We start from the raw sequence: 23,075 nt of genomic DNA on the forward strand, positions 1-23,075 counted from the left end.
GGTACGGGGGGGGGGTACATGGCATTGGTGCTGGTGCTCTCGGCTTGTTGGATTGGTATGACGGTATCGGCACGAGCAGGTCTTCTGGGTGTCGCCAGCCGTATTCTTTCCATGCATATTCTATCGTGGCATACTGTAAAATCCTGTTCCTTTCAGTTTCTTCTGCATACCAGTACTCCAGTCCTAACGATGTGGCTTGCCAGCGCATGTCTTGCCATAAAAAGTTCCTTCCCTGCTCGTATAACTCCTGGTACTCTCTGTTCTTTGCCCTCTCTATTTCTTCTCTCAGGGCTTCCTCGTCCGTATCCTCCCCTGCTCGTTCTAGTCATCATTGATATGGGTTGTCACTGTCCTCCTTGTCCTCCTCCTCGCCCTCCTCGCCGCTGTCCCCTTCCTCAAGGAGGGAAAGGGCAGGCTGGTCGTAGATGGATGGTACGACTGGTCAAAGGGTCATCGGGGATCCCTCCGTTGACTTGGGCGCTGGATCCAGCGGCCCCTCAGTCGCTGGTTTGGGTGGTAGGGGGACTCCTGAGACGGCTGTAGCACGTCCCTCCACGCGCTCTCGTCTCCTCCAGTTCTTGGCTATAGAGGCTGAAGTGTTGTCGGAACTCAGGATTAAGGAACTGTCGAGTGACTCTGCTGCCCAGGAATCGCTGGAGAGCCCTGTCGGAGACATGGGCATTGTCGGATACTCGGAGCCCATAGGTTCCAAGGATGGAGTCAGCATCTGAGGAAATGGTATCGGTGCGAGCAGGGTACTTGGGGGTGGGAGGTTGAGGCCTCCTCGTGTTTCCTCGTCTGATAGCCTCATTCCAGCTGATAATGCTGGCGGGCCCTGTCCATGGGTCACTTTCCTCGCTGGGCTCCCTGAAGGGAGATCCGGAGTCGGTTCAGAGCTCATACTCCCTAGGGGAGGCTGAACCCATTCTTTCAACTTCCTCCCTCCTTCTTTGTGCTCTTCCCTGCCTGTCGTACTCTGCGGCCTCGTACTGCTCTCGGGCTTCTTCTCGTACATAGTCAGCGAGCTCTTCTCGAGTTCGCCTGATCTCTTCTTCTCGGTTCTGGTTCTGCTGCTGTACGGCCTCGTCATAATTGAAGGGGACGTTAAGGTCCCAATCTGGGAATATTCGGTGTATGATTCTAGCTTGTGCGGCCCTCCCTCTTTCACTGGCAGTTCCGACCTCGGGTTCACTTCCCACATGGAGGTGTCGGTAAGGGTCTCCTGCTGCAGAGATGGCAATCTCTGTGTTCACATAGTCAGGGTGAATGGTCCTTCCATGCAGGTCCTCGATCCCCAGCCTACTGATGGATCAACTGGAGTCGGAGTTGGGCTCAGTGGGGGTTTCAGGGGGGTTCTGGGGGGAGTCGGGACCTTCGTGGGATCTCGTAGCCATCCGAGCGGCATCGAGGGAGTCCCGAGCATGGTTTCCAATCCCTGTGGGAATCGGAGAGGCGGAATGCTCGGAGGGGGCGACTGGAGCGATGTAGTCAGGGACCTCTGTGGGCTCCTGAGCGACGTTCATCATCCATGGGTTCTGGAACCCTGTGAGAGCAGGGTGGCTGTCTCGGCTGTTTCATCGAGGGGGGTACTGAGGTCCTTCTTCCTCGTGAAGGCTCTCTGGATTCGAGTGGTCAGTCCTGGTTTCTGATAAGGGTCCCCCTTGCGGGAAGAAGGATGTTCTGGCAGAGGGGGGGATGTCATGGAAAGGGAGGTTGGGGGTTACGTTTCGTAAGATGCGCTGTATTTGTTGGAACGCCTGATAGTGCCTGACTATCCAGGCTGCTACTGATTGTCGTCTGCGACAGAGGGTGATCAGGGCAAGAAGTCCGAGCAATGTTCCGATAATGGAAGCAATTAACTCAAAGAAGTCGTGGTTTAGGTCAGCAGTAGTTGCTGGGGGCATTCGGTTTCTCAGCACAATTGGGCTTGAGAAAGGGAAGGTGTAAGCTTCGAGCTAATTGTTAAGCCCAAGCGTCATGTGAGCGAATACACGTGATAAACAGGCGTTCCTTCGCACTTCGAGGAATCATCTGAGTTCACTGTATGTATATCCAGACGAGGTGACTCAAGGTCAGGTATAGACTCAAGGTAGAATGGTGTGTATAAACTTTAGCTCGAAGCTGGGGTATCCCAGCGAGAGCATTCGTCCTTAAATACTGTACAGTCGTCCTCTAATTATACTACTGCTTATTATGTGTGTCTGTGGTTATGGTGCTCGTTGTCCTTGAGCATCGTTACCATACATAAAAGGGTGATTGTGTGCATCGTTGACATGACTCATAATAACTTGATGGAAGGTTAGTTGTGTTGACCAAGCTTCCCACGGTCTTGTGCCTTCTGACTCAGCGTAAATAGGGGTAAAACAAAGGAAAAAGGGGAAAAAGGGGAAAAATCGTAACATAGTCCTTCAAAAGCCTTTTGCTGGTCAGCAGCTATATAGCATTAAATAACAGATGCTAGATAGTACATGCAATTGCATCAATCTATTTGGTGCACTTTAAGCTACTAGTAGTCATTTATCTTCTCTTTGAGTAGTATTATTATGTCTGATGTCACAAGTGCAGATCATAACAGAAACTTGTGGCAAGTGGTTCATTTGCAAGAGCAATAAATCTGAAAGTTTAATCATCTAATTGAGGTGGGTGCTTGTGGATGATAGTAATTGCAAGAGCCACATATGCTTCTTTGACAATAACCACCATCTAACTACCACTTTTTAACTACCACTTTTCTTCAGCCTTTTGATCCTCCTTACACTGGGACTAACTATTTATTGTTATTAAAATGAGTTCTGATACAGATCTCTTGAAGGCAATAATAACCTTCCAGAGCAACTATGTTTGCTGAAGAAGAAAGAACTGCATTTATACAAACTCAACATAATTATTTTGATGTCATGTCTTGTTCACTGTTCTTATGCATCAAAGGAGAGCTATGAAATATATAAAGATGATTTGCATTGGTGTCAATACATTGGAGGCACTCAAGTACTAATTCTGAGGTTTGGTTGACTTCATTATATGCATCTTTTTGTTATTTTAGTCTTACAATGCAGCTGATATAGCAAGTGTCACAGATTTCAAGGACTATCTAATGTTTCTCATTATAAATTTGAGATTAAAACTAGCATCACTTTGCAACATTTATCATCCTAGTGAAAACATGTATGGATACTTAGAAGAATTCTTATATAATTATACTCTTGTGCTATATATATAAACTGTTCATTCAACTTCCTGTTCTATCACTGCTGACTATACTATCAGTGATGCAGAATACTGAATTTGAGAAACCCAAGAAGTGAGGTCATGTCTATAACAGATATACCTATCTCTCTGAATGGATTTGTATAGTCTGTTAATGATCACTTTGTCAAGATTATTACAGTATGAGAAGGGTTCTTGATCTTCTTCTATATCTGTATCTGGACACAAAGATTTACTGAAGACTCATAGATTACTTCTATACCTAACACAACTATATTATTTGAGCAGGACAATAAGAATGTCTAGATGCCATGAACTCAGCAAACTCTCTAGAGAATCTGTTTTCATCATATTAGAATTACAGAAGTTCAGATCTTGAACATTGTCTGTACAACTAGAATAAGATTGAGCAGGATAACATGAGTTTGAGCAACTAGAATATCACTTCATTTCTCTTTCAGAATAGGACAGGTGCCCATTCCATTATGCATATTCACTTTATGTCAAAGGTCCATCATTGCTCTTCATTCAATATGGTTGCTGAGGTGTCTCAGGCAGGTTTTTGATTTGAGCAAAGCAACTCAGTTATAGACATTTCATAGTTTCTAGCAGGAAATATGCATAATTTATTATAGAAAACATGTATTTACACAGTATCCATCTTCATAAACATGTTTTCTGTCCTAAAAAGCCTCAGAATAGTGAGATGTTCATATTTTTTTTGTAAGTGCTTTTATATAATAAAGCTAAGCTTAATTGGCAGGATATGCTGTGTGCTTTATGTCAGGAGTTACCTGATGAGATCAGAAACCTGATGTATCTATTAGATGACATTCATCTGCTTGCATTGAAATCAAGTCCAAGTTAAGTCTTGTGATGCTTAAGAGTAAGTATTTGTTCACTGGTTAAAGGTCAAAAGCAGAAAACTAACACATTAAAATCAATATAAGCTCCTTGTGACATTGTAACTTATTAGATAAATGTCATATTCAACTGCAAGGCTAAGTATATCAGTAAGTGAACAAATATCAAGATTGGGTTCAAAGACACAATGGCCTCAGACTATAAGTGTATGAGCATATCTGGTCCATATACTGTCAAAACAGTCCCTTGGAATCTAAATCAGACTATCATATGTATGAAAGAGATACAGAACATCATTCCAGAAAGAAGATTCAAGGCATTGGTTGAAGTCTACATTCGCTTCAAGCATTTTGTCTCCAAGTATACTCTTTTTGATGGAATGATCATGATCAACCTAAACTATGGAACTGGGGGTGCACATTTGATTTTAGTGATAAGAGTTATCATGAGGCAAAATGTCACATCACCAAATCTACCCAATGACCACCACAAAAGAAGCAGCTATCAGAGAGCTTGACGGCGCTGACTATGATTACGGTTGCCGAGCTGTCTCACACAAGTTTTCGATTACTGCTATATCAGAGAAAGTACTAAAAATAGATCTATAATCCGAAAACGGAGCCTTGGCTTAGAGCTCGGCAACCGCAACCGACTGTCATCTCCTGGGCTGCAGAGTCTGAGACAAAGGCTGTTAGTTGCCATCTTTTGCTGGTAAGTACAACAGTCATGCTTAGTACAACACGTTCGTCTGTGCACTCCATTTTCGACGTCTTCGGCCGCATTTCATCTTACGTGACACTAAACCCGATCCGCCGTGATCGTCTCTCTGACGAGCTACCCACCCAAATCCGGGTTTCATCTGCAAACATGTGTCTTAATCACGGCGTAAATTGGAGAAAACGGCTAGACTCTTTCCTTCCAGTACCTATTCATTGTAGCATTTTGGATTTATAAAGAGCATGTAACTGCTTGCTCTCCATCCCCCCATGTTTTCTCCCAAACTTTTGGGGGTGCTTCTTCCTGTGATATGCTCGGCTGCGATATATGAGAGCGCAGCGGACCTCCCGATCCTCGATTTTGACTATATCATCGTGGGAGGTACGCGTAGTGCTCATACCATCTCTCACTGTCTAATTTATGGAAAGGCGGCACAGCAGGAAATGTTCTTGCTAATCGATTGACTGAGCAGGAAAATACATCAGTGCTCGTCCTTGAAGCAGGGCAATCGTGCGTCGCTGACTCTCTTCCCATCCACATTCCTGAAATCCTCTCATCTATATTATATAGGACTGCTGACGTCCTAGTCTCACAAGTTCCCTTCTTCTGCCCGCAAGCAACGCCCAACACGCCCCTCGACTGGAACTTCACCACGACGCCTCAGCCGGGGTTCAATGGACGAGCCATTCCGTACCCGAGGGGGTTCGGGCTAGGAGGGAGCAGTGCCGTTAGTAGGTGTCAAACAGTTACGCATTCTTCGTTGTTCATGATCGCGAGCGTAGATTATATGACTTACACCCGTGGATCGTCAGAGGACTACGATCGGTATGCGCATGTCACCGGGGACGAGGGATGGGGGTGGGATGAGCTGCAGCCCTACATTCGAAAGGTTGTATTGAACTCGCAAGACTCTGAAGGCCTCTTCTGACTGACCGGCTGTAGAACGAGCGATTCGTCCCTCCCGCTGATCATCACAATACAACAGGCGAGTTCAACCCCGCGGTGCATAGTTTCGACGGTGTCAATTCCGTGTCTCTCCCCGGATACCCCCGTACGATCGATGGACGCGTCATTCAAGCTACGCAGGAGCTGCCGGATGAGTTTCCGTTCAATTTGGATTATAATTCAGGGTATCCATTGGGTATTGGTGAGCCCTATGTTTTAGGTGAACGTCATTTTGCCTGATATGTGATTGTAAGGATGGGAGCAAACAACTACTGGGAATGGAACGAGGAGCAGTTCGGAGACTTCGTACCTTGGTCCTGAATATATCAGCAGGAAGAATTTGCACGTTCTTATTCATACATATGTAACGCGGATTCTAGCGGCGAACGAATCGACTCTTGGCGATGAGCCACTGTTCGACACTGTGGAGTTCACACAGGATGCTGGAGGTAAGAGCCACTGATATCCTATGATTGTCAGGGTGAGGTAATGATCTCCTTGATCCCAGCGACGATCCACACCCTTTCTCCTCTCAAGGAAATCATTCTCTCAGCTGGATCAGTTGGAACACCCCACATCCTGCTCAACTCTGGCATCGGAGACGCTGACGAACTCACCGCGGTGGGCGTTACGCCTTCCGTGCATCTCCCTGACGTTGGAAAGAACCTCACTGACCACCCTCAATGGGGTGTTGCCTGGTTCGTCAATGATACAAACACGATCGAGGATGTCTATTGGCGGAATGCCACATTTCAAGCCGAGGCACTGGCGGAGTGGCAAGCTAATCGGACGGGCTACATCGCAAGCACAAGTTCTAATCACTTGGGATTTTTCAGGGTGGAAGAGGGGGTATTGGAAGAGGAGCCATGTGCAGGAGAGAAGACGGGGCAATACGAGTTGATTTTTTCGGTAGGTCTGTGGTTCCTTCCATGGGTTTCATGTCCTGATTGTATACCATTAGGGTGGGATTGGTTCCGGCACCATCCCAGCAACGGGGAGCTATCTCAGGATAGGTGTAATAGTAATCTGCCCGCTCTCTCGTATGTCCATCTCCTCCTTCCCTTTCTTTCCTTTCCGACTTTTTTTCCAGGCGGGAATATCACTATCAACGGCACCGACCCCCTCTCACCCCCACTTATCAACCCCAACTTCTTTTCACACCCACAGGATATGACCATCATGCAGCACGCCATCGCTGGTGCGCAACAATTCCTCACTGCGCCCGTGTGGGATGACTACGTCCTTGGGATATCGACGAATATTACTGATCTGGAGGAAAGCATACGGAATGGGGCGGGGACGACTTATCATCCTGTTAGTACGGCAAGTATGTCTGCGTGCGATGCGGACTGGGGAGTCGTAAACCCAGATTTGAAACTCAAGAAGGTGGCAGGTGTGAGGGTTGTTGATGCGTCTGTTTTGGTGAGTTGAGGCTGGTTTTGTGGGACCGATACTGATTTATTGTCTTCGCAGCCGTACATACCAGCGGGGCATTCTCAGGCGGCTGTGTATGCTGTTGCAGAGAGGGCGGCGGATTTGATCAAAGAGTCGCGTTGACGCCAAATGAAATTTTTACTTGTCCTAAGATATACTTTTCAATAATGTCGACAGCCAACAAGAGGTCACTCCTTCTCCTTCTTTCCCGAAGATTTTGGATGCATATGGCCCACGAAGAGGCACAAAGTCGAAGCCGGACAAGTGCCAGGAGATCTTTGATTGGCTCTTCTCGATTGGTGATCAGAATTACTCATGCAAGGAGAAGAAGGTTATGTACCTAGATTATAACACTCGAAATCTGAGTCCAAGACTAAGTGTTAGCTCATCAAGATCATTCGACAATGGGTCAGAAATGTTTGACAGCTTGGTATCGAAAGCGCTTGCAGGACTGGGCATATGCATTCCCAAACGATGGTCCTTATTGTTGGCAGATATCCGTGCGTATACCTATATCTTACCTTTTCGATCGTCACCCGCTCTCTTTTGATTATCACTTATTCCTACTTACCATATATACACACCTCCTGTCGTTACCCAATCACCTATATAGCCTGGCCATAGATACCCATATACTTCAGTCAACCTATGCTGTGCCTGACTGAGGTATGTATACTGTTATCATGTCCTTTACTATACTACTCACCATCATTCATAGACTCTTACTCATATTCTTCTGACAATACTTATACCTTCTCAAAATGTGATACTGATTCAGTTATCACCATGTTTTGTAGAGCACGTGATTCATGCTGGAGTAGAAATTTGTGAAAATAATAGTACCAGAAATAAATGTTATTTGCAAGAATGGCTGGTGTCAATAATTAGAATTGGCATTAGAATTATCTTCCTCTGACTCTATCTCCTCACTCTCATCCTGCTCCTTGCCCGCAAGCTGCCGGGAACGTACGGAACTCTTCCTCCGCCTCGTAGTTCGACGAGGAAGAGCAGCAGGAGATGTATCCTCCTTATCATCACCATCAGGCTTCGATGATGGCTTCTTATTGCCTGCTGATGTCGAATTCTTCTTTCCCGTATTCTTCGACTTCGACTGCCATTAAGACAGCTTCTTCTGCATATCCCTCACAAACGCATGGTCATACCCCATACAATCCATTCGCACGATGTTGATATGCTGTGTCTAGAATCAGTAATTATATCTTTGAAGACGGGAAGCATGCCCATTACCTCACCGCCATTGCAAAACGCCTCGATCACATCCTTAGCAGTAACGGCTAATGGCACACGAGTCTTGATCTTTTCCCTCTCCTTTTGCTTTGTTTGCATCAGGCTATGAGTTTCTGCTTAAATTGCATGGAGCTGCCTCCGTAAATGTTTACTACTAAAACACTGAGAATCCAGTTGGCGGAGACGGGGTAATTGTGTACCATTTGGCACCCTTAAGATGGGTAGATTTGATCTGTGCAAGGTAGTTGTCCTTCATGTAGATGTCAGGGAAAGCCTTCAAAGGGACGCTTCAAACGTACATTCAACGGCCGCCGTACCGCTTTCATCTTCCCTCTAGCAACCTCAGATAGGTGCGAGCTGCTTGCTGGTACCGATGCCTGTTAGTATGTCATCAGAACGGGTTATTAGAACCCAATAAGCACATACGATTTTAGGCTTCTCCGATCTAGATCCATCGTTAAGTAAACCATCATCAGCATTCTGCAGATCACTTGGATCGAACTCGTCCTATGCCAAGTCAATTAGTAAGGGAGAAGTGAATAGTTTTTGCCGTTAACCTCACTCCTGAAGGCTGCTTCTTCTTGGGTACTTGTCTTCATTGGTTCCGAAGAGACGATGTAATCTCTTTGGGGCTCAGTCGCATGGATCTCTAGTTCTGTCGCTTCCTGAAAACGTTTTCAGTAACTCCCTAGCTACCTGAATTGAGGATTCTTTACCTGGTCTTCCTCAGTTTGACCTCGCTCTAGCTTCATTTTGACTCTTATGTGCCGTTACTGCCGACGCTCGTCTCAGTACCGCCATACTTTTATTCTCTCTACGCAAGGCATCATTGTCTCTTTCCACACCGACTTTTCTCCGCAGCTTTTTCAGAGTCACTAAATGCTGGGTCCTGGATTTGTCCCTTTCATGTTTGAGATCCTCAGTTGGTGCTTCAGCATCAGAGGGAGCAGCTGTATCTCCTTCGGAAGGCAGCATTTTGTAGGGTTTTCAGATTGGGTGGCAAGACAAGGTTATGATGGTGGTGACATAGGATACACGGATCGTTGGCGCATGTGGCTTTCGAATTTTCTCTCACAACCACCCACAAACGACCGTGCCACCCCCTGTCTGCCTTATCACCGTTGGAAATCGCCCAAATTCTGAGACAAATACAGGTTTTCAACTATTCGATGTCTGCTTGCTGCCATAGCTTTATCTCTGGACAACCTACCAGTATCTTTATCAATTTCAACCTAATTCAAGAAATTAGGGCACGGATATTAGTAAATACAGTGACGTCGACCTCGTCATCAAGATTTACATTGGTACACATTGAAAAAATTCTAGATCTACTCGGATTCGTGAATTTGTACTACTTACCTACCTACCGCCGTGTGTAGATCTTTTGCCTTCATTGTTCGGCCTCTTTTATCAAGTCAGCCGCCCTCTCCGCAAAAGCATAGACTGCCGCTTGGGTATGTGCAGCAGGAATAAAAGGCTATATAATCAAACCGAAAGGAATTAATTAAATGACTGACGGGGGTGCGGGGAAAGACTCACCAAGACAGATGCATCCACGATCCTCACCCCTACAGCCCGCTTGAGTCTCAAATCTGGGTCCACAACTCCCCAATCTGCCCCGACTGGGGACATACTCGCCGTGCCAACAGGATGATCCGTCGGTACGGCTATATCTCTAATAGTCCCCTCCAAATCCGTGATATTGGTGGTGAGCGCAATGATGTAGTCCTCCCATACCGGTGCTGCGACGAATCTCTGCGCACGCTCTACGGCATGTTGCAGTATCTCCATATCCTGAGGGTGCGAAAGATAGTTGGGGTTGATGAGAGGCGAGTCGAGGGGATTGGTACCGCTGATGGTAATATTTCCGCCTACCAGTCGAATGTTAAAGTAAGGGAATTGAAAGAGAAAGAGGACGCACGTGAAAGTGGGCATAACGCAACAACAGCTATGGTAAGATAGCTGCCAGTTGCTGGAATGGCCTCTCCGAAAATACCTCCCTGAGAGTTTGTACGCATTTAGTGACTTGTGTACGCGTCCATGATGTCCTCGACTTACGGAGAAGATCAACTCGTAATGTGCTGTCTGGTTACCAGCACAAGGCTCGTCTTTTAAAACACGTTCCCCAAGACGAAGGTATCCTAGATGGTTCAACGCGATGTTCGCAATATACCCGGTCCGATTGGCTTGCCACTCCCCAAGAGCTTCCGCTTGGAACGTCTCGTTCCTCCAATACACGTCCTCTGTTGTGTTGGTGGCATTGACAGTCCAGAAAAGACTCAAACTCGGGTGGTCCGTTAAATTTTTCCCGACATCGGGTAGATGAACCGTCGAGTTTATGCCCATTGCGGCGAGCTCGGCGTCATCGCCAACGCCAGAGTTGAGTAGGATATGGGGCGTCCCTATGGTACCAGCTGAAAGTATTATTTCCCTGAGGCTGGGAGGCGAAAGGACGTGAATGGTTTCTGCAAACATAACATTCTTAACCTAAAAAGACGCAACACAGGACCAGCTCCGTACCTCCCGCGTCCTGGGTGAACTCGACTGTACCAAAGCGCGGGTGATCGTTCGAATCTGAGCTATTCACTTGAAGAATCCGCGTGACATAAGAATTCACGAGTACATGCAAGTTCTCGCGCCCAATATATTCAGGACCAAGATACGATGTCTCCGAGCTGCTCCTTGTCCCGTTCCCTACAGTCGTTTGTTCCCATCCTGTCATTCATCAACCAAACCGGTCTACAGCTCCAATGGCGCACTCACCGATGCCTAAATGATACCCTGAATTGAAATCCAGGTTGAACGGGAACTCGTCTGGAAACTCCTTAGTGGTTTGGATAACCCGGCCATCGATAGCTCGGGGATATCCAGGGAGTGTGACCGAGTTTATACCATTGAAACTGTGTACTGCTGGATTATATTCACCAGTGATATTGTGATGATCCGCAGGCGCTACAAAGCGCTCGTTCTAGACCAATTCAAGGTCATTTTCTTTCCGGACTTTGATGATAGTGAATGAACCTTCCGAATATACTGTTGCATTTCGTCCCATCCCCACCCGAGATCACCGCTGATGCTTGCATATCGATCGTAGTCCTCAGACGAACCGCGAGTGTATGCCATAAAATCTAGTTAACATTGAAAATCGGAGATCATGATAAAGCGATTCAGTCGAACTCACTGATTGCGCTAGTCCCGCCCAAACCAAAACCCCTTGGGAACGGAAGAGCCCGTCCATTCAGGCCAGGCTGGGACGTCGTGGTGAAGTTCCAGTCCAAAGGCGTATTGAGCGTGAGCGTGCAAAAGAATGGCACTTGCGTAACCAGGATGTCCGCAGTCCTGGGTCGACGGTAAGCTCGAATCAAAGAGAAGATAGGTACACCTACGACTGCCCTGCTTCGAGGACTAGCACGGATGTATCCGGTTCTTCGGTCAAACGGTTGGCGAGGACATTTCCTGCAGTGCCGCCTCAGAGGGAGTCAGTGATGACGGAGAGAGACACTAGAGCCGCGTGTACCTCCAACGATGATATAGTCGAAGTCTAGAGTGGGAAGGTCTGTGACCTTGTCATATACCGCGGCTGAGCATAAAGCAGGTAGGAGAAGAAGAAAGGGCGAAAGCATTATGTGGGGTGGGGAAATACCTCCGTGTATGTGTAACTTAAGAATGAATAGATGGCCTAGAGGATGATATTGAGAAAGGCGGTCTTGAACGGGCATCAGGATGTCAAGTGCCAAAAGAGACAAGACAAGAGTAGAGAGATCCTTCCCACGAGTGGTATGCCATTCCAGAGTAGATGAAACCTCGATATCGGCTGGATATCTTATTGGAGGGACACCACTAGGATGCAGGGGAATGATGATCTAGAAGGTCTGATACAACCATAGAGCGAAGGGTTCTTTTGACCACGGAAAGACGACAGGACCGTGCAAAAGGCGAGGGTGAAGAATATTTCTGCTGCCTCCGATAGACTGGTCCTCTTTTCATGACCGTATATCGCCGTCTAACGAACTGATATCGGGCACTGTCATGTACCGGCCATCGAATCTATCAAAAATTGCAATAACATCATAGTCGAAGCTTTGACCATCTAGTCGTTTCAAAGGACAGCTGAAATGAAAAGTAATCCATCATGCCGGGTGTACACTTAGTCTACAGCACCAGCGCTGAGGTCTGAGGCCTCAGGCCTGAATATCTATTTAATTGTATCCTGGGATCAATTGCATAGTGAGAAAAGGACTAAAGCAAATACGATATAATTACCGTTTGCTATCGTAAGTATCCTTGCCTCTCGGTCCCTAACTGGCGAGACTCGCACAAGAATTCGATAGAAATCACGCATCATTTCCGAGGTTACTGCGAAGTGTGCCATTACCTCGCCGATTTCTCAGCTAATTGATGCACCCAAGTGCAGCGTGGTCGAAGCACCACGGTCGTCTCGGAGATCCGCAGTCAGAAAATGAGGGATGAAGAGTGAAACAATGATAAAATGATCTTGTAATAAGGCCGTGGAGAAAACCTGCTAAGGCTTTTTTGTAGAATCGGTCAATACCGCAGCCCTCAGAGCTACTGAGTGGAGTGAATGATCAAGTTCAGATTAAGACTCGCACGGCAGTTCGCGGCAACAGTAGTGCACGTGATGGGCCATGTGGTTCTGGCCTCTGGGTAAACCAGGTCCTGGGTTGCGTCACCGCGCAAGTTCGATCCCCCGTCAAACCAATGGGAGGTTTAGTGGGTATTACAAAGTGTTGAGCCCCACACTGTTCGGCAGAGGTGCCGTTCGTGCGTAAAAATCCATTCCTACCTGGTCCGTTCCCCGGGCTTAAATTCTTGGAGACCCCTTTGGCTGCACGTTGGAAGCGACTGTGTCGCTAGACCGCCTCTGCAATAGCCCCCACCAAGAAAAAAAAAAAGGTAGTGCACGTGGCTTGGGAGTTGGAAATTATCACCCACTGACACTGACGCCCACAACGAAACTGCCCTAGGCGCCCCGGTTGAACCGTTTCCACCCTGTCCGTTAGTTTCAATTCAATCTGACTCCCGGCCAAGTATCGTGCATCAGTGATTCATAACGCATCACAGCCATGATCACGCACTAGTAGACACGAAGGCAGCTTTACGTTGTAACATTCACGCTAAGCTGTCATAAGGTCCAAGACTCAGAGCATCAAATCTCACTCTTCACAATCTGGACGATCCTGCCTTCACAAATATGCTCTCCAGTACTACTAGTGGTATCCATCGGATGGTGGATCCCGCTATTCGGTACATGTTCACAAACCAATACACACGGTTAACGTGCCACCAAGGGAACTTGCGTCACTTTTAATTAACTCAGAAAAAGATATCATAAGCTTTACTTGCGAAGCAGCTGCCATCTAAGCGAATTCCCTTCCTTTGATCAAATCCGCTGCCCTTTCCGCAACTGCATACACCGCTGCTTGAGGGTGCCCAGCTGGTATGTACGGCTAAAAGTCACATATTAACACCCCAGAAACACCACGAACAAAACGAAAAACCCACCAAAACCGACGCATCTACAACCCTCACCCCCGTCGCCAGCTTGAGCCTCAAATCCGGGTCGACGACTCCCCAATGTGCATTATGCGGGGACATACTCGCGGTACCGACCGTGTGTCCTGTGGGCCTTGCCTGATCCCGAATGCTCCCTTCCAAATCGTCGATATCCGTAGAGAGCTCGAGGATGTAGTCCGTCCATACCGGCGCCGCGGCAAACCTCTGTGCACCTCCAATGGCGTACTTCATCTGTACCATGTCTTGTACATGCGAGAAGACATTAGGGTTAATGATCGGTGGGGAGAGGGGATTGGCGTCATTAATGGTGATATTCCCATCTAAGTTAGATCAGCAGGATGTAAGTAGAGAAAACGAGGATGGCATACGAGACAGCGGGCACAGGATGTTAATCAACGCCGTAAAATAGCTCCCACTTGTTGGAACAATGCGACTCTCCAGCCCACCCTGATTTATCATCAGTAGGCATGGCGACGATGGTTAAATAAAAGGCAAGCCTACACCGAATATCAACTCATAATGTCCTGTCTGACTGCCGGCGCAGGTTTCTTCCTCCATCACATCATTTGAGATGCGCAAAAATCCCAATTGGTTAGAGGGAGGGTTAGCGAGAAAGCCTGTTCGATTCACCTGCCACTGCGCCAATGTCTCCTCACGGAAAGTCTCGTTGCTCCAATACAAGGTCTCTGCCATCTGTGCATCATTTACAGTCCAAGAGAGACTCATACTCACTTGATCCCTCAGGTTCTTACCAACATCGGGAAGATGCACCGTCGGAGTGATGCCTAGTGCAGACAGCTCATCCGCATCCCCTATGCCCGAGTTGAGCAGAATATGAGGAGTCTCGATGACTCCAGCAGAGAGGATGATCTCCTTCCGAGCTGAAAGAGTATGCATTGTTTCTGGGACTTGTATCAGCTGAGTCTAACACTGGAAATAGAGAACATGCATACTTCCGGCATCCTGTGTGAATTCCACAGCATCAAAATATGGTTTGTCGTCATCAGTCGAGCCGTTTGTCATTAAAATCCGGGTCACATGCGAATCCACAAGCACATGGAGATTCTCTCTTTCGATGTACTCGGGAGCGAGATACGACGTCTCCGAGCTACTTCTTGTCCCATTCCCTATAGTCTTCTGGTGCCAGCCTTTCATGCGGGTCAGTTTGAGCACAGCATACTACTCTTCACTCACCGATACCCAAATGATACCCAGAATTATAGTCCAGATTGAACGGAAACTCTTCCGAGAGCTCTTCAGTGACTTGGATGACACGTCCATCGACATTGCTCGGGTATTCAGCCAATGACACATAATTAAGTCCGTGGAAGCCGTGTACCTCGGGGTCAAACTGGCCAGTGGTATTGTGGCGATCCGCGGAGGCGACGAAGCGTTCGTTCTACATCCAGAAATGAATCAGATAGGTTGGTGAGTGGAGTGAGATGTACACCACCTTTCGAAAGTAGGGCTGCATCTTAGTCCACCCCCACCCATCGTCCCCACTGACGTTCGCATATCGATCATAGTCTTCGGACGAGCCCCGTGTGTATGTCATAACGTCTACAAAACGACACTAACCGTGAGTACAAGCAAATGAGAAAACATTCTCTCGACTTACTAGTAGCGCTGCACCCGCCCAATCCAAACCCCCTGTCATAGCCAAACTCCCGGTTGTTCAAGCCCGGTTGGGGAGTAGTGGTGAAGTTCCAGTTCAGCAAGGGCAACCCCGAGAAGCAGAAGAAGGGTATTTGTGAACTCAAGACGCCCGCTGTTCTATGTCGTGGTAAAGGAATGTACTGAAAGAGGAAAAGAAGACATACGATCTCCCCGCTTCGAGAACGAGCACGGACGTATTGGTCTCTTCGGTCAAACGATTGGCAAGGACGTTGCCTGCGGTACCGCCTTGGAGAGGTGGGCATCAGCGAAAGCGAGCTTGTGACATGCTCCGAGATGACATGCACCTCCTACAATAATATACTCAAAGAATAGAGCAGGAAGATCTGCGGCTCTTTCGTATATCGCAGCTGAGCATAGAGGAAGAAACAGTAAGAGGAATGAGAACATTATGGAGGCAATGGCAGAGTGCTATGCATGTGGGTTTATAGGGATGAATAGTGTGCCTTGAACACGATGGTGTCACTAAAACACCGTAAGAGGGATAAATGACCGAGGCGTGACACGCCATAAATCGCGATTGAGGCCAGGAATAATAACATGTCCAACTCGGGCATTGTGTGGATATCACGTAGACATTGACATGGATCGGTCTGTAGAACCAGGCAAACAAGTTTCCTGTCTAAAGAACCAAGACGGCGTGAGCATTATACGTGCCTAGAAGTATCGAGATTAGAATTGACAGCCTTTCTGTGAACAAGACCACTCACTTCTCTCACGTCACCGGCCATGATGTGTAGCAGTAGTCATATTGCAAAGAGAACGGCCATCTCAATGGTTAGCGCAGGCCAGGAGATATCTAGTCAGGAACGGGGCCGTAGGCACCAGGCTGTAACAAAAGACCCCAGGTGCGCCCGGTTGCGAAGTCATCACTGTCAGACGCAGGAGACGACCACCACTTTCCTGGAAAGCCAAGCAGACAAAATTGGCTTATCAGCAGAAACAGGACTCGGATATCAAAAGCCTCGTTCTACTTCAGCGGGAAATTGTACGTCGAAAGATGGGCATTTACCAAGGTTTGCCTAGAGAAATACTCAGCTATGTACATCGACCGATGGCAAGGAAGCTCTGACTGGTAGCCAAGTGATGTTTTACTTTGGATGTATAAACGTATCCAATAGCTTGGAGAAGCTCGGCCTCGAGTTGGCAAATTATCGGGTGGCTTCACATGACACCAGTGTCATTGAGGCCGGTAGCAGACTGTGAAGATGCCAAACTTGCGCTCCAGGTTTTTGACCAGCTTCCGGATCCGTTCCCTTCTTTGTGCTGCTTTCCAAAATTGAAGAGCCTGAGAATAACACTTGACACCAACAAAAGGGCCTAACTCCGATGCCTTCTTTTCGTCCCTCTCTTCCTTTTTCGTCTTTTCTTCCTGACGACTCACTCAATATTGGCCTCCTTTTGTAGTCCTTTAGTTCATTTCTTTCCGCTTCCCGAAACGTAGTCTTCATATCTTTGGCTAGACCGATTTGGCCAATAATCAGGGCGAAGCGATCACCGCCAAATATAGTGATAAATACCTCTTCTGAGTAGAAGTAGCCTCCTCCTGGAGCACTCTCCTTCGCACCGAACTCGTTGTACTCCTTCCACAACTGAAAAAAAACTTGAGGCAAGTCAGAGTATGATTTAAACAAGATGGCGTACTTGATCGTCAGAAAGGGTTTGATACCAATATTAATTTCTTTGAAACCCTCTTTGTCATTAGGATCGTAGCAAGAGTCCTGGAAGAAAGCAGACGTGTTAAACGCGTTAAAAGTAATTCTGCCGATGAAGGATAAACCTTCTTTATATCATCCGTCGTAACAGTCACCGCGACGCCGAATATATCGGGTACTTAAGTGGGGTAGAATGCATGAGATAGTATCATTCGACGGATCTGTAGAAGGATTCGAGGCCGGGGCTGCAGTGTAGGTACAGTAAATTCGAGATGTGCGCCGTACTCCTAGCAGTTCATTTTGGATGTAGGGCAATACGAGCATAAAAGGAAGCGACATCGCAGGAGGAATTGCTGTGTGGCTGTGTCACTACCTTTGCGGGTATTGCCGACTACCTGCAAACTTGTGAAGTCACTGCAGCATTTTTCCAACTGTTTTTCTTATCACTGTTAAATTTTTTTCAGGTTTCTGAAAAGTTGTCTCTCAAAAATCACCTGGAGTTGAAATGTCTTTAACTCAGACTACTTTCTCCAGCAGGCAGACACAAAACCAAGAGAACCATGGTACTAAAAGTAATCATAAGCAGTGATGTGAGTGGCAGCATGATAATTCATTGATGAGCGAACAGTACTAGTACTGGTGAATGCTCCTTATACCTTCTTGTATGATTTTCCATGGGTTAGTATGAGAGGGACAAAGTGTGGATGAATGTGGCTCTAATTGAAAACATGGTACAAAGTTGCAAGTGATCATAGTAATAGAGCCAATTCTAAGCCAGATACTTTGTAGGTGTGCAAGCAGGAATGTATGCCTCAAACGAACCCACATATTGTGAAGGCTGGCTGCACTACTCTGGGATCAGCACTGAAAAAAAGGATCACAATTGACTTGATATTCCAAAGACTGGAATTGAACCCAAAGCTTCTTACATCATGCACTATTCATGAGAGACATGATGCTAGCTATTATTGTTGTGAGACAATACAAGTACCTGATGTCAACCTTATATAAGCATAGACAGTTTTGTCCTGAGTCAATGGTCAATTACCTTTAAGCAATTGACCATCATACTCAGGTAAGTAGTAGTTATATATACCTCAGCCTTTAAGCAATTGACTGTCATACTCAGTCTGGCCTATTATCCACTGTGAGAAAGTAACCTGCCTGCAACAGGTTATGAGCCTTATGCTTTAAGGCCTACTTCATTTTTTTTTCTTTATATCTTGCTTGTGCCCTGCTATCTCTTTATCAGTTATTTTACTACTGAAACAATATCACCACATACATCATGCCATCCTTTGACACAATCAAGAAAGGCTTCAACAACCTAAATGCCTTCAATTATAGTGAGTGGGAAGAAAACATGTTGGCCCTACTCAAAACTCACTGTGAGTATCTTATCACTATTGGCCATGATCCTGAACCAGAGTTTGCAGACTCCAAGAAGCCAATATACCAGAAGAAGAAGGACTGGAAGGACTGGAAGGAGACTCAGGTATCAGCTGCTGGCACAATCTACCTCTGCCTTGATGAATCCCAGAAGACTCATGTCAAAAGCTGTCTTGATGATCCAGAGAGGATGTGAGACACATTAAAGGCACACCATCAGCAAAGAAAACTGGTGACTCAATTTGTAGCCTATGACAGCTTCTTCAATCTCAAGAAGGAGACAGAAGAATCACTTCCAGACCTTGCCAGTCAGGACACTCAAATCATGAGTTGTATCCATGCTCTGTGTCCTGCTCATTTTGGCCTCCAGCAGTTAGAAGAAGAGCTTCTTGTTATGGCTCTGATTTATGCACTCTCTCAGCCTGAATTTGGAAACTTTGTCACATCACTACTCCTTTTCTCTGATAAACTCACTCTCAAAGGACTCTGCACTGCATTTTACAATGAAGAAAACAATCAGAAGCTATGTGCTGGTAATCCAGCAGTCTCTGTCACTCTCAAAGCCACATCTTTCCATTCAGCCACAAATCTGGCTATCAATGCTACTGCAAAATGTGGATGATGCCTTCATGAGAATCATGCAGAAGAAGAATGTATAACCAAGAAGCTTTCACTTAAATGGGACCATGAACATGCTGCTGACCATACTGCCAGAATGCATCATTACAAGAGGGCTGAAAAGAAGGATTCAGAAGCTGCTAACTCTGCCAAGACAAAGAAGAAGACTGTTATGATTTTCCTATTTTTCCTCTTTTTCTTATTGTCTTTATCCCTATTCACGCTTAGTCAGAATGGGCATGAGATGGTGTGAAAGCTTAGTCAGCACAACTAGCTTGATCACCAAGTCATCGTGACAGCCAAGTCTAATGACAACACAATCGCCCTTTTATGTACAGTTTCGATGCTCAAGGACAACAGGCACCATGGACACAGACAGACATAATAAGTAGTGATATAATTAGGACTACCTGTATAGTATTTAAGGACTGATGCTCTTGCTGGAGAACCCCAGCTTCGAGCTAAAGTTTATACACACCTTTCTATCTTGAGTCTATATCTGACCTTGGGTCACACCTCACAGATATACAAAGAAGTGAACTCAGGTGATTCCTCGAAGTGCAAAGGAACATCTGTTTATCATGTGTATCTGTCTACGTGACAACTGGGCCTAACAATTAGCTCAAAGCTTTCACCTTCTCTTTCTCAAGCCTAATTGTGCTGAGAAACCGAATGCCTTCAGCAACAACCGCCGACCTAAATCACGACTTCTTTGAGCTTATCACTTTCATCATAGGAACCTTGCTCGGACTTCTAGCCATCATCACCCTCTGCCGAGGACGACAATCAGTAACAGCTTGGATAGTCAGGCACTACCAAGCGTTCCAGCAGATTCAACAAATTCTACGCAATGTAACCCCCGACTTTCCTTTCTATGACATCCCTCCTTCCGCCAGAACATCCTTCTTCCCACAAGGGGGACCCTTATCAGAAACTGGGAATAACAACTTGAATTCGGGGAGCCTTCACGAGGAAGAAGGACCCCAACACCCCCCTTGATGAAACAGCTGAAACCACCACCCTGCTCTCACAGGGTTCCAGAACCTGTGGACAATGAATGTCATTCAGAAGCCCGCAGAGATCCCTGACCACATCGCTCCAATCGCCTCCCCCGAGCATTCTGCCTCCCCAATTCCCTCAGGAATTAGAAACCATGCTTGGGACTCCCTTGATGCCGCTCGGATGGCTGCGAGACCCCACGAAAGTCCCAACTCTCCCCAGAACCCCCCTAAGACCCCCACCGAGCCCAACTCCGGCTCCAGCCAGTCCGTCAGTAGGCTGGGGATCGATGACCCACATGGAAGGACCATCCACCCCGACTATGCGAACGTAGAAATTGCCATCTCTGTGGCAGGGGATCCCTACTGATACCTCCATGTGGGTAGCGAACCCGAGGTTGGAACAGCCAGTGAAAGAGAGAGAGCTGTGCGAGACAGAATCATACACCAAATATTCCCAGACTGGGATCTTACCGTTCCCTTCAATTATGATGAGGCGGTACAGCAGCAGCAGCAGAACCAGAACCGAGAAGAAGAGATTAGGTGGACTCAGGAAGAGCTCGCCAACTATGTATGAGAAGAGGCCTGAGAGCAGTACGAGGCCGCAGAGTACGACAGGCAAGGGAGAGCACGAAGGAGAAGGGAGGAAGCCAAGAGACTGGGGTCAGCTTCCCCCAGTGGGTACAGGCTCTGCACCGACTCAGGATCACCCTTCAGAGAACCCAACTCAGAAGACGACCCATGGACAGGACCTGCCAGCATTGTCAGCTGGAATGAGGCCATCAGACGAGGAAGAGCAGAGGAACCTCGACCTCCCACCCCCGAATATCCTGCCCGCACCGATACTATCTCCTCAGATGCCGACTCTATCCTCGGGGCCTACAGGCTCCAAGTACCCGACAATGCCCACATCTCTGACAGGGCTCTCCAGCGATTCTTGGGCAGCAGAGTCGCTCGACAGTTCCTTAATCTCGAGTTCCAATGACACTTCAGCCTCTATAGCTGAGAACTGGAGGAGATGAGAGTGCATGGCGGGACGCGATACAGCCGCCTCAGGAGCCCTCCCATTGCTCGGACCAGCGATCAAGGGGACGCCGGACCCAGCACTCAAGTCAATGGAAGGGTCCCCAATGACCCTTTGACCAGTCGTGCTGCCCATCTATGACCAGCCTGTCCATTCTCTCCCCGAGGAAGGGGACAGCGGGGATGAGAGCGATGAGGAGGACGACAAGGACAGTGATGACCTATACCTACAACAGATGGAGCGAGCAGGGGAGGACACCGATGAAGAAGCCTTAAGGGAAGAAGTGGAAAGGACAAGGAATAAGGAGTACTAGGAGCTGTATGAGCAGGGGAGGAACTTTTTATGGCAAGACATGTGCTGGCAAGCGACGTCACTAGGACTGGAATATTGGTATGCGGAAGAAACTGAAAAAAGAAGAATTTTGCAGTATGCCGCGACAGAATATGCATGGAAGGAATATGGCTTGCGGCATCCAGAGGACCCACTCGCACCGATACCCCTGTATCAATCCCCCAACAAGCTGAGGGCACCGGCACCAATGCCGCGCACCCCTCCCATACCCCTGAAACGAGCAATTTACACTGCTCCCTCAATCTGAAGATGGGCCGACATCAGCCCGTCAATCTGAAGCATGGCTTCACAGCTCATCCAAACCCGAACCCGGCCGGCGTGGCACCCTGCCGAAATACAGAACCCCTAGACCAGTTGGGGAAGCCGACTTCTTGGAGGACAGCCGTCCCTGAATCAGGCGGAATCGAGTGGGAAGGCTCCCATTCAAGACGACCCTGAGGCGGTTCACCTCGGATTCACGGTACGGGACAGAGTAATCGTCTGCATAGAAAACCCAAAAGGCAGCCCAATCACCAATGACAACTTACTGCACTTGTTCCCTGGGCCGCCTGCAGAATGAAAACAGCCGCCGTTTGATGGCTGGCCCAACCCGATGGGGGCGCTCCCACATAACGCTAATGTCCTACAATGTCACCCCAACCTCCTTCGAAAATCTCACCCTTTTAAAGGGGTCTCCGATGACATTGACCGATTTCTGGTGGACTGCGAGCAGTATTTCAAAGTCTATGTTGGGTATATCAGGACTGACATGAACAAAGTCGCATTCGCCACCTCCTATCTGGAAGATAAGGCCAAGACATGATGGATCCTGATTTCCCTGAACTTCCGATCCACCACTAGGGAACATTACCGATATCCCTTGTGGCTGGTCTTTAAATGCATGCTGAACGACAAGTTTATTGACCCTGCCGTTCAAGAAGTGCATAAACAAAAGATCAAAAAATATAAGATGGGAGATAAGGCAGCCACCGATTACTTTGATGAGCTAGAGTGACTCACCAAACTCACAGAAATCAGGGAAGACATTGCAAATGATAGAAGGATGGTAGAGGCCCTCAAGCGGGGAGTTCCCTCCTCATACCTCATGATGATCTCAGCTATGGGCATCAAAATACTGATGCCCATAGGATATGATGAATGGAAGGAAAGGATCGTCGAGATGTACAAGGAACGACAAAGGCAGAAAGTGGAAGCTTCGACCTTGCAAGAGTATGGCAAGAGAACAATGCTGCCAACCCCGAATAAGTCGGGGCAAACTGCCAGGAAATCATCGGGGACTCCTACAGCACCAAGTTACGGTACTCAGAAGACCGGGACGGGAACCACATACACCGGCACCGGAAAGCCAATGGACATCGATCGAATGAAGAAGGAGGGAAAATGTTTCAACTGTGGGCTGAAAGGCCACATGGCTAA

General features: G+C 47.4%; 5 protein-coding genes across 5 annotated transcripts; 1 reads left to right on the forward strand and 4 right to left on the reverse strand.

The window, feature by feature from the left end:
• The first annotated feature begins 4,723 nt into the window (after positions 1-4,723).
• BT62DRAFT_963565 (aryl-alcohol oxidase precursor) lies at positions 4,724-7,346 on the forward strand. The gene is made up of 10 exons (XM_043188693.1): positions 4,724-5,169; positions 5,217-5,298; positions 5,359-5,519; positions 5,571-5,677; positions 5,731-5,935; positions 5,988-6,182; positions 6,242-6,642; positions 6,695-6,773; positions 6,824-7,155; positions 7,207-7,346. Exons 1-10 carry the CDS (start codon positions 5,058-5,060, stop codon positions 7,288-7,290), a joined length of 1,758 nt encoding a protein of 585 aa, XP_043043508.1. The 5' UTR covers positions 4,724-5,057; the 3' UTR covers positions 7,291-7,346.
• Positions 7,347-8,044: 698 nt separating this feature from the next.
• On the reverse strand, positions 8,045-9,167 carry BT62DRAFT_1002340 (uncharacterized protein; the record flags this gene model as incomplete). The annotated part of the gene is made up of 8 exons (XM_043176840.1): positions 8,045-8,278; positions 8,331-8,368; positions 8,421-8,518; positions 8,571-8,665; positions 8,715-8,792; positions 8,842-8,922; positions 8,973-9,080; positions 9,132-9,167. 8 exons carry the CDS (start codon positions 9,165-9,167, stop codon positions 8,045-8,047), a joined length of 768 nt encoding a protein of 255 aa, XP_043043509.1.
• A 638-nt stretch (positions 9,168-9,805) lies between these two features.
• BT62DRAFT_979028 (pyranose dehydrogenase) lies at positions 9,806-12,038 on the reverse strand (the record flags this gene model as incomplete). Its single annotated transcript, XM_043189402.1, has 10 exons — positions 9,806-9,892; positions 9,955-10,286; positions 10,337-10,415; positions 10,474-10,880; positions 10,936-11,130; positions 11,179-11,383; positions 11,437-11,543; positions 11,597-11,754; positions 11,802-11,883; positions 11,933-12,038. 10 exons carry the CDS (start codon positions 12,036-12,038, stop codon positions 9,806-9,808), a joined length of 1,758 nt encoding a protein of 585 aa, XP_043043510.1.
• A 1,755-nt stretch (positions 12,039-13,793) lies between these two features.
• BT62DRAFT_1002342 (aryl-alcohol-oxidase from pleurotus Eryingii) lies at positions 13,794-16,014 on the reverse strand (the record flags this gene model as incomplete). Its single annotated transcript, XM_043176841.1, has 10 exons — positions 13,794-13,883; positions 13,939-14,270; positions 14,319-14,397; positions 14,452-14,852; positions 14,904-15,098; positions 15,145-15,349; positions 15,404-15,510; positions 15,569-15,723; positions 15,771-15,852; positions 15,912-16,014. 10 exons carry the CDS (start codon positions 16,012-16,014, stop codon positions 13,794-13,796), a joined length of 1,749 nt encoding a protein of 582 aa, XP_043043511.1.
• A 761-nt stretch (positions 16,015-16,775) lies between these two features.
• BT62DRAFT_917551 (uncharacterized protein) lies at positions 16,776-17,883 on the reverse strand (the record flags this gene model as incomplete). The annotated part of the gene is made up of 3 exons (XM_043184048.1): positions 16,776-17,216; positions 17,405-17,457; positions 17,805-17,883. 3 exons carry the CDS (start codon positions 17,881-17,883, stop codon positions 16,776-16,778), a joined length of 573 nt encoding a protein of 190 aa, XP_043043512.1.
• Between the last annotated feature and the right edge of the window lie 5,192 nt (positions 17,884-23,075).

Source organism: Guyanagaster necrorhizus (assembly GCF_019112545.1).
Source record: "Guyanagaster necrorhizus MCA 3950 unplaced genomic scaffold BT62scaffold_5, whole genome shotgun sequence".
Taxonomy (NCBI): Eukaryota; Fungi; Basidiomycota; class Agaricomycetes; order Agaricales; family Physalacriaceae; genus Guyanagaster; species Guyanagaster necrorhizus.